At 37.4% G+C, this 17,945-nt stretch overlaps 1 protein-coding gene across 1 annotated transcript; it reads right to left on the reverse strand.

Moving 5' to 3' along the window:
* Positions 1-375: 375 nt before the first annotated feature.
* LOC149023120 (pumilio homolog 1-like) lies at positions 376-16,213 on the reverse strand. The gene is made up of 9 exons (XM_089143657.1): positions 14,860-16,213; positions 10,075-11,633; positions 9,843-9,984; positions 9,597-9,704; positions 7,903-8,115; positions 7,685-7,795; positions 6,160-6,354; positions 2,215-2,389; positions 376-1,644 (listed from the first exon to the last, which is right to left on the reverse strand). The coding sequence occupies exons 1-9, from the start codon at positions 15,502-15,504 to the stop codon at positions 1,607-1,609; spliced, it is 3,186 nt and encodes a 1,061-aa protein (XP_088999783.1). The 5' UTR covers positions 15,505-16,213; the 3' UTR covers positions 376-1,606.
* Positions 16,214-17,945: the final 1,732 nt, after the last annotated feature.

Here is a 17,945-nt window from a genome sequence, read left to right on the forward strand (position 1 = left end):
CACTCAAGGCAAAAGTTTACAAGATAATAATAAGATCAACTATAATGTATGCGGCAGTATGTTGGCCAGTTAAGACATGGTAGTATAGATGAGTACAGCATCGAGAGAACCATTCAAGGTGGTATACGCTCATCTACAAAGGAGACCTATAGATGCACCAGTAAGGAAGACTACCAGATACAGTTTAATGCAGCTAAAAGAGGGAGGGGCACACCAAAAATAACAACTGTAGTATTAGTATGAAAGGATATGTTGTTTGGAGGACAAAGAACCCATGTCGCTGACCCCTTGACCTTTGTAGGGGGATGCTCCTGGGATCTATTCTACAACTTCCACCCTTCTTCCCCCCCCCCCCAAAAAAAATAATAATAATAATAACAGTAATCTCAGCCTCCCCTCTATCCATGTAACCAACCCCATGTAGTTGGGATAAGATTATGGTTGCGGTAAACATGTCCAAGACAGAAATCAATCGCCAATTATAGAAGTGTCACTCAATGGTTGGATTTGAATTTTCAGAAAATTCCTAGTTGGACTTAGATCATGTACTCAAGAATGAGAATGATTTGATTTTAATGCTAAGAAAAGAATTATGCTAGAAATTGACATGAAGAGAAAAGATAATTAGATGAAAATAGAAAAAATAAGAGTAACACAGTAGAGAGGAAATATTAGACCTGAACTCAGAGATGAAAAGAACTAGGAGGGAGTAGATCAAAAATGGATCTTCAATCTCATCTGCACCGATGAACAACATCAAGACACTCTAAAAAAAAAACTTAATTATAGGGCGACTTCCTAACTCTCAAATTGATTCACAAAGGGGACTTGGATCAACTTCTTGTAATGATTCAATATAATTGAGACAAATTAAGCATTATAATTTAACTCAAATGATAATCTCGTGTCCTAACTTACCCCCACTTCATGGGATTATAAATCTGGCTCCCTACAATGACACCCAAGAAATTAAAGCCTCAACTTATAACATAGTCCCCAAAACTTAATTTCAGAACATAAATTGGTAACCAACCAATGCATTGCAGATTAAAAATTTCCAAATGCAGCACAAGAAGACAAAAAGTAAAATAAATAATGCATGACATTCCAAATATGCTTAAGAAAGAACCATAAAATTAACCATGCCAGCTAGCTCTTCAAGTACAGGACTGAACCACTAAAGAAAATTGTGCTTCAATAAAGAAGGGGGTTGGGGGGAATTTGTCCATAAATTATAAGAAAATTTCTGGCCTCACCTAACACTGAAGGCTCTCCACATGGTGACATTTGTACAGTCAAGTGAACACATACACTACCTCCTTTTTTCTTTACACCCTCAGAAAACTTGTACACTCACTTTATCTCCTCCGCATGGGCATCAGGAGTATTCATCTGAGCCTCAGCTTGCCTGACTCTAGGTATATCCTTAAACTACACAATGTACAGTTTTAAGTACAAGCGACAATTAAATTTTATTTGCAATTAGCCTGTACCATGTACAGACAGAGCAATAGCTGGACAACTGAAGAAGTAGGGGGTTGAGAACACACACACAGAGAGCTCACACTAGCCTCAGTTAGCTGTACAACAACTTCCGGATGCCATCTTAAGCGGGGTATGGAGACTGAATACCAGTTCTCCTCTCTGCAAATAATAAATCCAAATTAGAGATCTATTCCCAACCCAAATAAACAGTAGATGCTGCAACATAATGATACTAAATTCTTTAATTTTGTGATCAAATAGTCAATTGCATGTGAATATCATCATCGCATATGTGATGAACAAGTCAAGAAAGAACAAGTTGAAATGAAACATCATGCTCCCAATATTTTTCTATGAACTCATGAATCAAGATATCAACCAATAGCCCAAACAATGGAGGCAGTTTTACACATCATCAAATGAGAGAAGTCTTCGGCTATGCAACAACAATTATTCAACCCCAGAAATCCCAGGGTCTAGGGATTACCCATGAAGTTCCCATGCAGTAAGTAGCCGAGATTACTGCATAATGCTTTTCTTGCAGTAGAGATGGTATATAAAACCAACATATGATTCAAAGGATCATGGCCACAATAATTTCCCAGCATACACAGCAGGACAGAGCAAACTTGAACAAACAAAAGTTTGCCAACTATGCTAGAGCAGGGACTAAAAAGGGGAGGGAAAAGAAGATAACAGAACTATCAAGTACAAGGCAAAGCAAGGTACCCCCAGCGACAACAAGCTTCTCTACCCGTGCAACTATATGCTTCCCATAAGTGTACTTCTTCAGGGCATTCAGATGAACTTTTATCCTTGATAGGATCAATTCACGTTGCTGGTCATCAGAAGTCTCCAGCACTTTCTGTACAACATAGTTTGCAAACTGATCCTTCATCATTGCCTGGAATCAAAACAAACAGAACAAAAGATGTTAAGAACAGCAAGGCAGAGGACCAACGCAGAGTAGAAACTAGAAAGCATTAAAGGAACACTTGAAGTCACTGAGCACCATTAGAACTGGCCTTTGCTTTAAACAGGACGCAAGAAAATTCAACTGCATCTCGAGTACTCAGACCATTAACTCAAGAAACAGATCCACGACAGTGAATTTCAGATTACAATTAGGTTATATGAAGGATCAACCTATTTAACTGTTATCACAAGTAGAGACATTCAAGATAAGTTTCTTTGGTGTATGCTCTTTGTTGATGATATTGTTTTTGTAGATGAGACAAAGCTAGAGATTAATGCCAAGTTGGAGAAAAAGAGATCAACTTCGGAATAAAAATATATTAGGCTAAGTATAAGGAAAACAAAAGATCAAGTTGGTAACTTAGTATTACTATGATGGGTAATGACATTGTAAAACTTGATAAGAGGGAGATCCTAGAAAGCGATTATTTTAGGCATCTTAGCTCGATTATAAATAGGGAAGGATATAGCAGTGTTTAATAAAGAACTAAGATAGGGTGGATAAAGTAGAGAGTTGCATCCACAGTCTTGTGTAATTGATGTATTCCTCTTAAAACTTAAAAGAAAAATATTTATAGGACCATTATACAATGTGTAATTGATGTATTCCTCTTAAGCTTAAAAGGAAATCTTTATAGGACCATTATACGACCAGCCATGGTGTATGATGTAGAATGTTGATTAGTTAAAAGCATCATAAAAATAAACTTAGTGTAGCAGAAATGAAGATAAGAAGATGGATGAGGGGCAAAACTAAGAAAGATAAATTAAGAGATGATCGTGTTAGAGTTGGTTTAGGAGCAGCTGCATTACATGATAATTGATAAGTTACAAGAAAGTCGTTTAAGATGGCATTGCCATATTCAGTAGAGGCCTTTAGAATGTTGCAGTACAAAGGATTGTTGTAATCCAAATGACGGAACTAGAAGAGCCAGAACCGAACATGATATAATCTTAGGAGAAGTGATGAGAAAAGACATGCATCAGCTTAGACCTGAATATTGTATGACCATGATGGGAGCTGATTGGAAGGCAAGGATTCATATAGCCGACTCCGTTTAGTTGGGACACAGCTGAGTAGTTGGTGTTGTTCCCAGAGTATGTCACCACCATTTAATGTGGTTTGATCTTTTATTCTGGGCCTATTTTGATGATATATAGTTAGGGGCTTTGGTTTAAACGATTTTAATTGTAATGGATTTTTTTTGTAAGGCCTACATTTTAGGTCTAAAAAGGGTAAAGGAAATTATTACATTAATTAGGTAGTAAATACAAATAATGGGACTCATTAGCTATTAGTTACAAAGCTATCTATTATATAAAGTCTACCTTATTTTGGGATCTTCCTTTGGAGGAGATAAGATTAGCTTCAAGTAAGTTGGGTCTTTCTAAAGAGTCCAGATGTGGAAGAGTTCTTCATTGATTTAAGTTGTTATTTATTTTATTATTTTAACTGTTTCGACTTTCGAGTCAAGTAAGAATCTATAGTAGTCAAACTTTGATTCTCTATCTCCTCTCTATTGTATAAGTACATGCAAGAAGGCTAGACCTGACCAAAATTTGGATTTCCTGAATAGAATTGTTCTGATTTTATAACAGAAACTGTTTTTAGAGCTCTCTAGAGTTCCCAATTGGGTAGGATGAATAGGCAAGAACTGAGGTTCTATTGCCAATACTGGTTTTGAGTTATTTTTAGGGGGAGGTAGTGTTACACAACATTATTGCAGAAGGGAAATAGGGGTTCATGTGAATATCATCGTGCATATGAGAACAGATAACCACCTCAGATTTGTTCAACATGCGAAACACATTGCTCATTTGGCATCTTCAAATGATAACTCATTTCATATGGGACCCAGGGAAAACGACAAATTAGCAAATGAGACAGCCAAGGAATTCTGCACCTGGTTTGTGCTGTGGAACAAGATATTGTTGGACTTACTAACTGTAACATTTCATCTCTCTCTCAGGAAAAAATTGGATAAATGCAAAGGCAGTTGACCACACATTCAACTTATCAAATGGGAGAAATGTATTTCTTATTTACTTCAAATGGGCTACAGATTCAGAGCAGTTTAAAAGTTCAAAAGTAGCACAAGTTTCCTGGATGTTTGACATCTGAGGAAGTGGCCTGCTCCCCTCTGATTGACAGAATGGTAATTACGAAACGTCTACTCATGGATCTTTCCTCTTCCTTTCGTCCCCCTTTTCCATCTTCATTAATCTGTTATAGGCTTACAACTCATTCACTGAATTGAGCTAGAATCCCTTCATGTTGCTCACTTGATTGAGCACTTTTGGACATAGTAATACCTGTCTTGATTGTATACTTTTGAGCCAAGGATGAACAGGGTGAAGTGATCTTTTGAAGCTTTGATGGGTAAAAATGCATCAGTAGGGGAGTGTTTCACCTTACAGGGAAAGACACGCGCAAGTAGGAATTGTCCGTCCTGGTTTCTAATGTGGGACAATGTTCTGTTATGACACATGAGAGTTGCTCTTGGGTTAGGAGTACTACTACGATGTGTAATTCTCTAGCTGATATTTGGTATCCTAATTTTCCTTCTCTAATAAAAATTGCTTATATAACAGTTACATGCATTATGCAAAATACCCCAACCCTCACAAATTCTGAAAATAGATAAATAAATAAATCTAAAGCACTAACATTGAAGTGAAATGACTTGATTTTGAGCCTAATCCAGATAATGGTCAATTACTTCTACCAAATACAATGGCACAGATCCAGCAAAATATGCCTAACCCAAACCTACTAGAATTCATTCACCTGAAGAATATTTCAAACTCTTTAAGTATTCAGGGATTATTTACAGCATTTCTTAGGATCCAAATGAAACATTTAAACCCTCAGAGATGAGCAATTTAGAAATGGTCATTGGTTATTTCCAAACTAATAATCTTCAATTGCATGATAAAACATATAAACAGAAACATCTTTAAATTAAGGACCCACGATGTGATTTCAGAAAAATTAATGTTGAGGTATCTGAAATAATCAAAAACAGCAAGAGGAAAGGGAAACCTTCAGTATTTCAATCCTAAGATTCATGTTTTGTCATAATCAAAAACAGCAAGATGAGCAATTTAGAAATGGCCATTGGTTATTTCCGAACTTATAATCTTCAATTGCATGATACAACATATAAACAGAAACATCTTTAAATTAAGGTTCCATGATGCGATTTCAGAAAAAATAATGTTGAGCTATTTGAAATAATCAAAAACAGCAAGAAGAAAGGGAAATTTTCAGTATTTCAATCCTAAGATTCATATTTTCTCATAAAACCTAGCCACTGAGATCTGGGTAAGGCCATAATGTAGAGTCTTAACTTCCCCCCCAGCAGAGAGGGTGTTTCCATATACAGGCCCACAGCCTCTGAACTGCAATGGAGCAACCTTACCACTGCACCAGGGTCTGCTCTCTTAAAAGTTGACAACCATTATCTTATCTTGTAAAAAATCAAAAGAAAAAGATATTGACCTTATCAATATGAGATGTCATGGGAAAAAAAAACCCAAGCTAGAGCTTCAAAGATGCTAGTAGTAGTACCCATGCAAAGAGAGAGACGACAGACAGAATTTTTTGTGGGGGGGTTGCCACAGAGAGAATATATGATCACCACCCAGAAATTAAACATTCTCATGTCCCCTGGATATAACCCCAGAAATTTGATATACCTGCAGAGGCTCATTCTCATCAGTAGAGCCAAGCATCTCATTAACCAACAGCTGACGTTCTGCAGGACCACCAAAGGTTAAGCACTTTTCAACTACATTAGAGGCAAACTTTTGCTGACTCATTTGAACTATCTGGCCAGCTAACTTTTTTATTATAGTAGAACGTTCGTGTGGTTTTCCATGCTCCAGCACATGCTGCAATAGATAAAAGCAGAAGAATACACAGCTGATAAATAAATACACAATATCTATTTGAAACCAAAAGGAAAAGCAAGTATTTGTGATCCAAGGGTGTGAGCATCATAAAAATCATAAGAGTACATCTGGTCTGCCAAAAATTACGAAAAAGCAACCACTAATTGATTAAAAGAAATCTCAAAAGACAGTACAACTTGAAAATGTTCAAATATAAGTAGAAGTGCTAGAAAACTTGGCTCTTATGGAACTAACGAGTTAATGTTCAAATATAAGCCTTTCAGAGATTAGTTAATGGGAAATGAAGTTCCAGACTTACTATAAGTTGACAGTATCCTGTAAGCTCTTATGGAACTAATGAGTGGAAAGAGAGCTTATAAATAAGCATCAAGATTCAACTGAATGAGATTAACACTATATGACACACATGCATGGACAAAAGGTGCCTCAATGCACTAAAGCTCTTGAAGGCAAAATCCTTTTTCTCACACAGGAGCACAAAAGCCAGAGACCCAAGAGTTGACAGACCGGATCAAGTGAACTACATTTTTATATCTAAAGAAAACATTGAATCCCATGCCGTAGAAGCATGGATGTATTCGAGAGATTCGTAATGGTACAATACTTCAAAAAGTAGGATTTCAATCTCGTTTCAACCTAACTGAATTTTACCACAAAATTTACCCAAAACATATAGTTGGCCATTTCGCAGCCCTGGACAGCTGAAATGAACAAATTTCTCAGCAAAAAAAAATGTGTTTTTGTCTATGCAATGTTAGACATGACCAAAATACTAACAATCTCTCAGTTGATTACTTAATTGTGCCAATTCTCTATTTTGCCCCCTGTTTAATGTCGGCTTGTCAAAAATGCAAAATTCTGTCAACATTTTAGCCCCATGTTTTGAAACCATGGTTTGCCCTTGCATAAATTGAAGGGTCTAAACTTAGTAGAAACTAGCCAATAATGGCAAGGAATTTAGGGGACATTTAGATAGGTAGTTGCGTTTTACTCTACGTAACTCTCATGCAGTGGTAGTCTGGTACAGAAATCATTTTTCTTTTTTTCTAGCATAAAAGATCTTGAATCTGGTCTTGCAAACTAAACAACTGGTTAAACAATCAAAAGAAGTTTATAATTCAATCTTGTAAGAACAGAAGCCTCATGAGAAAATAGAAAGGTGAGAGATGTAAAGGACAAAAGGGTAATAAGACCCATTATTCTCATAGACAGCAGCTAGTGCGTTGTTCATATAAACTTGATGCACTAGCTGCAACACATAATGAGAACATGTACAGAGGATTGGAAGGCTTCTAAAAAGACAACAAACCTGGACAACATAATTTCCATATTGGTCCTGAGCCAACATGCAAATAGATTGCAAAATCTCTTCCATCATGATATGTTGTGTTTTTGGGTCACTGCAATGCTCCAGTACTCTCTACAATATTAAAGAAATGCAATTTAGTCATTAAGTTGGTTACATTAGATTGAACTCCAAAAGCTGCAAGATAGAGAATAATAATTTAAAAGAATTAGTTTCTCAACCTGTATCACACGACAACCATAAGGATGGGTGGAAAGTGTAACAACTTGATCATAGAACGAAGTAATGATAAACTGAATAGCATCTTGAGGTATGCATTCAATACACTTCTGGATGACATGATTCCCGTTCTGGTCACGTACACAACGCATGATATGTCCATCAAGCTCTGCAACCATTTTGATCTGTTGGTCCAAATCTACAACTTCTATTGCCTGAATTCAAAACAAAGCATGTAACTACAACTGCAATGTTCACCAATGAACTCTAGGGCTAAGTTAAATAAGGATCAGAAATACAACTGAAATGTTCCATGATAAGCTCTAAATGTAACTTAACCAAGGATCAGAACACTGATGAAAACCTGACATTGTGCAACCAAGGAACTCTTATCTCACAGGTGGTCATGGTGAATGGACTTTAGGACATGTTTAAAATATGTTGAAAGGGTTTAAAATGCCAAAACTGGCATCGGACCCAGTGCAGACTGATTCAGATTGAAACAAACCTAGAAAGTGCCAACTGAATCTGGATTTGGCCAAACTACTGGGAGTCCAGATGGCATCCAGTGAGTCTGGTTGAGAAAGGCCCACTACTATAATGCTTTTTTTGATATCCACATGGACTTCTGTAGCTTATTCACAGAGAACAGCCAAGGCCTCACAAACACTCATCAATGGAAATCTGCAGCACCAAAAGAATCATCTGATTCAGGGTTTTTGCCCCTTCTCCCATTTTGGCAGCCCAAGCCTCCCAATTCCCAAACACCCCCCCCCCCCAAAAAAAAATAATAATAATAATAATAATTACATATAAAACCAGGGACTAAGAGAGAGAGAGAGAGAGCAAGAGAGTTGACTTTTCCTTTCCTCTGACCTGGGAGGCCAAAGTATTCCAAGGAATTTGCAGTTTGAGGCAAAGGGGCCAAACCTTTTGGTTTTCTTCTAATTCAGTATTGCAATGTAATTTGGTAAGAAGTAGCATTATAAAACCTAAGACATGTCGAATTAGGATATATGTTGATGTATAATTCAGTATATGGTGCCCCTAGCTAGGCAATCATAGTCATATATGTCGATTCAGGACCTACCGCTTTGGGAATCCATTCAATAGCATATGTGAAAGACCAGTTGAACCAGATGGAGTGGATGCTTAACAGCCTACCACTTCCATAATCTGACCTTCACCCAAATAGCTGACAAATTTAGAACTCAGATGTGGCATTGACCTCACCACCACCTTCTCTCTACTCATTCAACCTTTAGAATTTCTTTGCATCCCAAGGTGTTGGAGGGACACAAGAAGCCATCAACTTAGGCACCCTAGCCATGCATTGTGTGACTTAATGAAATGTAGCATTCTAGCAATGACAATGTTTTATGATTAGGTTTATATGCAACAGAGATGCCATATCAATGTATTTACAATAAATTTTTGATCTGACAATTATCAAATATGAAGAAACTAACATATAAAGAACAAATGACATATTGTAACATGAGCATGTTCATCAAAATTTAAAATGTAAAATAAACCAACGTAAAAGTGTCAAGCATCGGTGTGCTGCCACCTTGGAAAGCACACAGCACCTACGCAGTGATGCCTTGACCGCTATAAGAGGAAATATAAAAAACTTAGGAATGGTAGAGGATGATCATGAAAATCTGGGATCATTCAATTAGAAGAGTAAAGGTACCTTTTGTATTACTCGACAACCATACATTTGAAGACTAAGGGTCAAAACATGCCCACTTAACTGGTTTGCCAGTTCTCTTCTCTGTGATGCAGTTCCATGCTCAAAAAACTGAAGAGAAACCATATTTGTAAGACATCCATAGAACTCTCAAAAGCACTAAAAACACATTTGCATGTCTGAGACAAATATGTATATTGGAATTCTTGAAAAAAGTGCAAATGAGGACTATGTAATAAAATAAGAAACCTTTTGGATAACATAGTTGCCAAAGACATCAGTCATCAAAGAAAGTGCTTGGGGGATGATTTCCTGGAAAACCATGTTTTTCTCTTCAGTTGTTGCTGTTTCAAGTTTTTGTTGAATAAATCGACTCCCATACTGATCAGCACTGCTCATAAAAGATGAAGGGTACACGAATCCAATCAAATAGAGCTAAAAATCTTAATTAATAATGGAGATGGAAAAAGATAAAAAGTACCTGAATTCAACGACATGACCTGCAATTTCTGAAAGTTCAAAGCATTTAGTTTTGTTGCTCTTAAATTCCTCCAAAAGTGAGGATGCAAAGCTCTGATCCATGTTCCCAGCAGCTTCCGAGTGCCAGGATCCTATGACACCCCCACCCAAGTTTCTCAGTCCAGGAGAAAAACGCATGTTTCGGTCATGCCTAAGAGGGCTACCAGGTCCAACAGGAGAATTTGGAACAACCATATTTGCTAAGGGGCTTCCAGGATATGACATGCCAAGACCAAAAGGAGAGTTTCCATAGTAACCAGGATTCTGGTTGCTAGATTTACCAAGGAAAGAAGTTCCATACTGTGATTTCTGGGGTGAGAGCAACGCCCCAAGATAAGCTTTCTGAAGGCCAAGTAAATCCACATATGAATTCCCAAGGTAGTTCCTATCAACAGAAGAGGCATTAAGAGCTGGAACCTGTGTGGCACCATACTCGGCTGTCCTTAAGTACTGAAGATACAATGGATCCATAAGGGGCACTTGACCTCCCATTCTGTTGACACTTGAGAATTCTGCTGCATTGGTCAAATTTGTTCCAGAAGGCAAACCTCCTCTAAATCCTCTAGAGTCCATGCCAGGGGCTGCCATAGCAGCTGCTGCAGAAACATCTTCAAATAAATGAGGCAAATTAGCACTGCCAAGCTGCCCTGTGATCATGGATGATAACGGTGGATTAACAGGATAACCACCTAAACTATAATTTGCAAGTGCAGAATCTGCGCCATCTACATGCTGATAGTGTGAAGGAGAACCTCCACCACCATTAAGAGCGAGGGTGGAGGGAACATTCATGTACGGGTAAGCAGAAGATACAGAAGGTTTATGCAGCTCAGCTTGTGCATCAGCTATCACAGGAGAGTTGTTCAAGTCCACCACAGCCCCATTGCTTCTACCCAAATCAGGGTATGATCCTTTGGCTGCCTGAGGAATGGAAGCCAGATGTAAATGCCCAGACTCAGATCTTCTCATGTACGGATTCTGCTTAATACTGTTCTGACCACCTTGCAGATTGAATGGTAAACCATGATGATCATCGACACCCTGTGGAGCCTGTGTCTGCCCATGATTCTCTTCATTTACCACACCATTTTTTGACAAGCTCATTCCTGACAAAGCATCTACAAGATCGGCAGAGTCATTCATATTTGATGGAACACCACTGAATGAGTTATGACCACTTCCATTTCTCTTATCTGTTGCATTGATCCTTCCCCCTCCGACAGGTGGAAGGCAAGGACTAGAAGCCCTACCAACAAGCTGAGGATCAGGAGTTGTACTTCTTGATGAGGAACTTAAAACAGACGCAAAACTATGAGAATTCGACGCACCAATGTTTTGGGCCCCGGACAAGCTCTGAGCATTAGCACCAGAAAGCAAAGTATCTACAGTTGTTAATTCATGGCGCAAATGAGCAAGCTGGGAATTAGCAGAACCTAGTGCCTCCACACTGTCATCAAAGGTATTACGGCTGGCAGGACGGGAAGGGTGGCCAGGGACAGGTTTTGCAAGTCCCAGATCATCCTGCATTAAAAATAATCTCTTACTCCACCAGAAGAAGCAGAAGTACATGGATAACATGTAAGTTTTTTTTTGTTTTTTGGGGGGGGGGTTGGTAAATTACAGTATTAATAATAAAGACTCATGCTTTACTGTTTCTTGTTTTCAACCATGTCCCACACGAGAAGATAGGACCAAACCATACAAGGACTACTTCAAATAGATACCAACCTAATCAGTCTAAGAAAGCAGCCTGTTAGTTGCCAACTATCTAACTAATAAACAGTAAACACAAACAAACTATATATAATGCCATAAAGGACAAATCCTTAAGATGGGTACAAGAGGCCAAATTTCTAGCTTCCAAAGCTTAACACCAAATTGTGGGTTCATTTCAAAATTTTAATACACTGTAGAATCCTCACTCTTTTGCAAATGTAAGCCACATAACCTTTGACAGTGGGCAAGCCTGGTGCAACTGTTAAGACATGCTATTTCAACCTGTTGGTTGCAGACCATGACTAAGGATGCATAACATTTTCCCCTCCCGACCCTGCAATAGTGGGAGCCTCAAGCACTGGATAGCTATTTTTTAGTAAATTCCACAAGAATAAACTTGGCAAAGTAAATCATAAAGCAATGCTTGGTAAAATAAATTGTAGCAAATGCATATCCAGGCACCAAAACCTCAGGGCATAATAGTTGCAATTGCCTTTGGAGCAGCATTTCTTAATGGAGGCCAAATATGTAAGCTGGAATGGCTTTTGTTTTCTTTTCTTTTTTTTTTTTTTTTTTTTTTTTTTTGGGGGGGGGGGTGAAGCAGCTGGAATGTTCTTGCTAGGAGATAAGGCTCAAAGTTCACAAGATAACTTGGTCAGAAGCAAATCCATCTGCAGAATATTGTGCACATCTGCTGATTTTCTTGAGCTGTTAGTTCAATAAAACAGAATTACTTGCTTGTTTTAGGCCACTTTCAGATTATTGGATGTTACTCTATTTAAACAGATCATCAAATTTTCTATTTGGCACCGAAACCATAGTTATTGTGGTGCCAATGAGATCAAAGACGTTGCAGGAGAGATGCATAAAGGCAACAGCAATAAGGCACCTAAGGAACCAAGGTGCCTGAACTCCCAGGCGACGCTTTCACACTGTTACTAGAACATCCTTGAGAAGGAGAATTGGAGAATATCAAATCTTTTTGCAATCTGAACTAGCAAGAACATGACAAGAATTCAGGCAGAAAAGAAAATACTCTACGTACAAAACATCATATTTGACAGCTTAATTTTGGTCTTGATTTCCATCATTTTTCTTTTTAATACATCCAATTTCCTTATCTGCCTGTGTCCGAGAGGTAGAGCCCCATTATTAACTCATCATCAACAGGCATATTAACTTAAATTATCCATTTTTATTGTTATACACTTCTCCTTGTATAATGTGAATATGCATCACAAAGTTTCATTCTTATTTCAAGGTTGCTTAAAGCATTACACGCGGAGCATCTAATTTGAAACACCTAGTCTGCTGCTTCCAGCTAATACTTACAGACAACACAAAGGTTTACAGCTAACAGACTCTGCCACAAGACCCATTACCTCGTTAGACCGTAACCAATCCATGGCCTATATTAGAACATAAGTTGGGTATAATTCAAATACTTCAACACTTTCTTCTTACAGCTCCTTTCAGATACAGTATGATGAGGAGAAGCAGAACTCTTGAGGAATGAGGGTCTATGTCAGTAGTAAAGGGAATGAAAAAACAAATAATGTACCGGTTCTAGAGAAAATTTACTGAGCTGCAATACTAGAAAACTACCAAAGATGGCAATGGAAAAAAGATAAGCAGATATACGATTTTACAAGCAACTAGATAAGCCAGTAGGTAAAGATAGATTTGGATGAAAGATAGCACCCACGTGGTGACCAAAAATAAACAACAACAATAAGCCTTGTCCCAACTAAATGGGGTTGGCTACATGGATTCTTGCCTTCAAATCATTTCTGTTTGAGGTCATGCTAAATACAAAGCCTAAGCTATGCATATCATTTATCACCACTTCTCTTAAAATTATCTTAGGCCTACCCCTAGCTCTTCTAGTTCCTTCAATCTGGATTATATCACTTCTCCGTATAGGGGCATTTATAGGTCTCCGTTGAACATGACTGTGCCACCTCAAATGACTTTCCCAAAACTTATCACTTATGGGAGCAACTCCTAGACCAACTCTAATATGATCATTCTTTGTCTTATCCTTACTAATTTCGCCACTCATCCATCTTAGCATCCTCACTTCTGCTACACTAAGTTTATCTATATGATTCTTTATAACCACCCAACACTCTGCATCAGTACATCGTACATCATAGCTGGTCGAACGACGGTCCTATAGAATTTTCCTTTAAGCTTTAATAGAATATGTAGATCACACAAGACCCTGGACGCACCTCTCCACTTCATCCACCCTATGTAAAATTCTTTGGAAAATATCATCCTCTATATCACCTCTTTTATTTATGATTAAACCTAGTTACCTAAAAAAATCACTCTAGGAATCTTCTTATCGTCAAGCTTCACCACCTCATCGTTTACCCGATCATGATTAAAGTTACAAACTAGATATTCTATCTTCGTTCTACTTAATTTAAAGCTTCTTGATTCCAAAGCTGCTCTCCATGATTCTAACTTAGTATAAATCCCCACTTGAGTCTCTCATCTATCAACACAATATCATCAGCAACAACAAGAACAACAGCAACAATAATAATAATGACAATATTAATATTAATAATATTAACCATAATAATAATAAGAAGTAGCAGAAGAATAACAATAACAAAAGCACTTGAGAAGAGGAATAAAAAGCCAAAAGACGGAAACTTGTTGTCTGGTCAGCCTTTATGCCAATGACCATATTTCTCTGTAAGCAATGGTAGCAAAAACAATCAAAACCAACACTGCGGAGATCAATGCTAGAGACAAAATGAAGCTTATTTTAGCGTAATACGCTATTACTGTGAAAGAAAACGATAGAAACCCCGAATATAATGACTTAATTTACCATTATTTCTCAGAGAATAACATACCAATACAAAACATCCATGATAATCCTACACAGAGAGAGAAGAAATAGCCGAAGGAAGAAAAAAAAACGTATTTTCTTGGTTTGCAGAAAGATTTCTAAACACGGCAAAACAGGTAGAGAGATTTTGAGCGCAGTAGAGTAAAAGTATGAATACGGCACCTGAAAAATATCCGCAAGGCTCTTCTGTCTGCTCCGAAATTCTAACCCCGACATTCCTATAAGCCCATCGCCACCCCACTCCGTTGATGCCTGTGATTTCCTCTGGTCAACCTCGTTTTCTTCTTTCTGCGAATTATACCCTGGCTGTAATGAAAAGAGCGATCTATTGCCCCCTTCATCAGCTCGATTCACCTTCCTTCTGTCTCCAGTTCCTCCTATTACTGAGCCTCCTCCGCCTTGAAGCCTCTGCGCATATCGCCAATCTTCCTTAGATAGCAAAGGAGGAGGTAGCCGCGGGTTCAAGTTCAAGTTAGCGTAGTAATAAGAAAGGTAAGCTGGATCAGAACGGAGTTGTTCCTCCGATAGCCCGTTAGCGCCGTTGCTACCAGGAAATTGCAACGCGTCTCCAACATGGCCAAGCATACCTCCAACAGCAGTCAAGGAACCCTGAATGGTCGGAGGAGCAGAACCACTTCTGTAGAGATTGAGTTCCTTCTCCCTATCGTTTGCCTCTTGCCTTCGTTGCTCCCGAAGCAAGAGACCTAACTCCATCGCAAAATCATCTCCAAACGATGCATCATTGGTTCCGATCATCGGTTGCATCCCCATGTCAGATAACATTTTAAGAGGGTTCTCAGTGACCATTCCACGATCAACTACTACAGAATTGGAAAGAAACCCAGAAGTTGGAAAAAATCGCAGCTGAATCAGCTCGTAAATCAACAATATTATACTTGCAGCAGCCAATAGCTCATTTTAAGCTTTATATGGAAAAGCGTTAAAAAAAATCGAATCATTGACTCACAAAGTGGCAAACGAGTTCATTTTTCGACTCATATCCTACAATCCGAAGCTAAACAGATGAACGAATCAAAAATCGAACAAAATAAAAAACAATGACTGATTACTAACAACTCAATCGAAAATCCAGAGATCGGACTAAAAAGACACGATTTTGCCATTTTTACGTGGATTAAATCGACAATCGGCTACCATTTCCGCTGTTTCTATACTTAAACATTGCTGCATCAGCAGCGACCAGAGAAAGCAAACGAAACGATGACAACGACGGCAAAACAAAATTCAGCAACAAGATACTACTACGACAACAGCAACAAAAACTCGGTGATTAGAAATAACAACTACACATTGAAGCCACAAAGAAACAGAACCAAAAATGCAGAAATGAGCAATGTTTCGAGCACAGGACGATAAAGAACACGAACTAGTGAGATCGAAGAATTTCAATTTCAGCAGCCGACAGCTGGGATCGACCCATGCTAAGATTCGTTATCGTAAGAAACCTTTTAGGGTTTTATCACTTGAACCAACTCCATGTTTTCAGAAATTTTTGCTTTCTTTCCGATTTTTGTTTTTCCGTTAATTAATCTGTTTAAAATTTTCTTCTTTTTTTATTTGTTTTAATAAATTTTCATTAACAGTGTTGGTTTTACGCTTATGAAAGAGAGAGGAAAAAAGTGAATGTTTCCTCATGTTCTAAATATCGCGTCATAATATCTGCCACGTGTGTAATGAGTTAGGGTTTAGTGGTTTACTAAGTAAAGCAAGTACACCTTGTACCCGATAAAAAAATAAAAATAAAAATAGAAAACATCTAACATGAAAAATTCCCAAAACGGTCACTATGTTTTTACCTTTTTGGCGTTATTTCCTGGTTTTCCGAGTATCATCGATCGATGCAACCGTGGGTTCTGTAAACGGTTGGCTCCACGGTAGAATTCTCCTGTAATTTAATTTTTTAGTTAGTAGTTTTTTTTTTTTTATAAAATTTATTTTTAAATTATATAAAAATGAAACAATACATATGGCCTTGGATGGAGTTAAACCTACGACATATTTACTAAGAGATAATGGCCTTACCACTAAAACAACCTTACATTAACAGCAACTTTGCAATAAGGGATTTGTAGTGAAAGTCGAACCCGTAAGACCGTAATCTCTTTATAAGAGGTGAGAGTCATTACTGAGCTATTTACCTGTGAACATAGAAGACCTCTTCCCGCATTCAACTATCACACATTTATAAATAAATTTTGAAGTAATTGACTCACTCTTAACAACCAGACTCGAGACCCTTATAACATGAATTTTTATTTTTAGTAAAAAAGGATATATTTATTTCAATCAAAGCCACGCATTAGATTACATCCTAAATTATCTAAAAGCAAAGCCGAACAAAAATACAAATTGATGAGAAGTCATAATTGATATATAAATAATTGTTGTAAGGTACAAATACGCTAAGGCAAGTAGGATCAAGACTCCACCCAGGTAGTTATAAGGAGCATTTAACAACCAGGAGTACAGCCACACACGAGTAGAACAAGTGGTAAAAATATATTGTTTCAACAAGTAACCATCTCCTTCATCCTCTGGTATAATGCATAATATGTCGTCTTTTACATCAAGTCCATGAAATACCTTCAAAGAAATCTCGTCATAAATGCTGGACTCATTATTAATTATTAAGTCTCCTTCAATAATATAAATAAAATAAAGATTAATAAAATTGAAATGTTTAAGTCAAAATTTTTAATAATTTTTTAAAGTAATTATCCTATATCTTGTCATATAGTTACTTCTTATTTCACCTTTTTTTTTAGTCAAAAACTTTGAATTCATTATGCATAGGAGTTTGGGGAGTTTCTCTTTGACTCGATAACATGAGTTTAAAATAAGGTAAGGTAGGTTAACCTACCAAGTTCTACCCATTTTCAACTTCAAACAATCTTTTTTCATAAATCCTCTTGAAACATCAAACATTTTCCCGTTAAGGAAGGGAAGGAAGAAAAGGAGAAAAAAAAAACAAAAAACAAAAACAGAGTTCAAAGATGTTCTAATGTTTCCACTCACTTGAATTCTCTGAAGTCTAACCTTTATCCTAAGATAGATGCACTAGTGACATGGAATTTTATCCGGTCCATTTCTGACAAAGAAATTGACCGTTTATTTTATTGTGAATGAGTGACAAGTGTCCTAACATCCCATCAAATGATTGAGGTCTATATACAAGTCACATCAAATGTTGTAATTAAATTAAAAGAAAAAATTGATGTGACTTGTAA

The sequence above is a fragment of the Hakea prostrata genome, chromosome 2 (assembly GCF_041222555.1).
Source record: "Hakea prostrata isolate BN-2017 chromosome 2, UWA_Hpros_2, whole genome shotgun sequence".
Taxonomy (NCBI): Eukaryota; Viridiplantae; Streptophyta; class Magnoliopsida; order Proteales; family Proteaceae; genus Hakea; species Hakea prostrata.

Coding starts and splice junctions, on each gene's coding strand:
- LOC149023120 (XM_089143657.1), bottom strand. CDS start 15,504: ATGGTCACTGAGAACCCTCTTAAAATGTTATCTGACATGGGGATGCAA. Junction 9,985..10,074: donor GGTCATGTCGTTGAATTCAG/GTACTTTTTATC, acceptor TTTTATGAGCAG/TGCTGATCAGTATGGGAGTC. Junction 7,796..7,902: donor ATGGTTGTCGTGTGATACAG/GTTGAGAAACTA, acceptor TTAATATTGTAG/AGAGTACTGGAGCATTGCAG.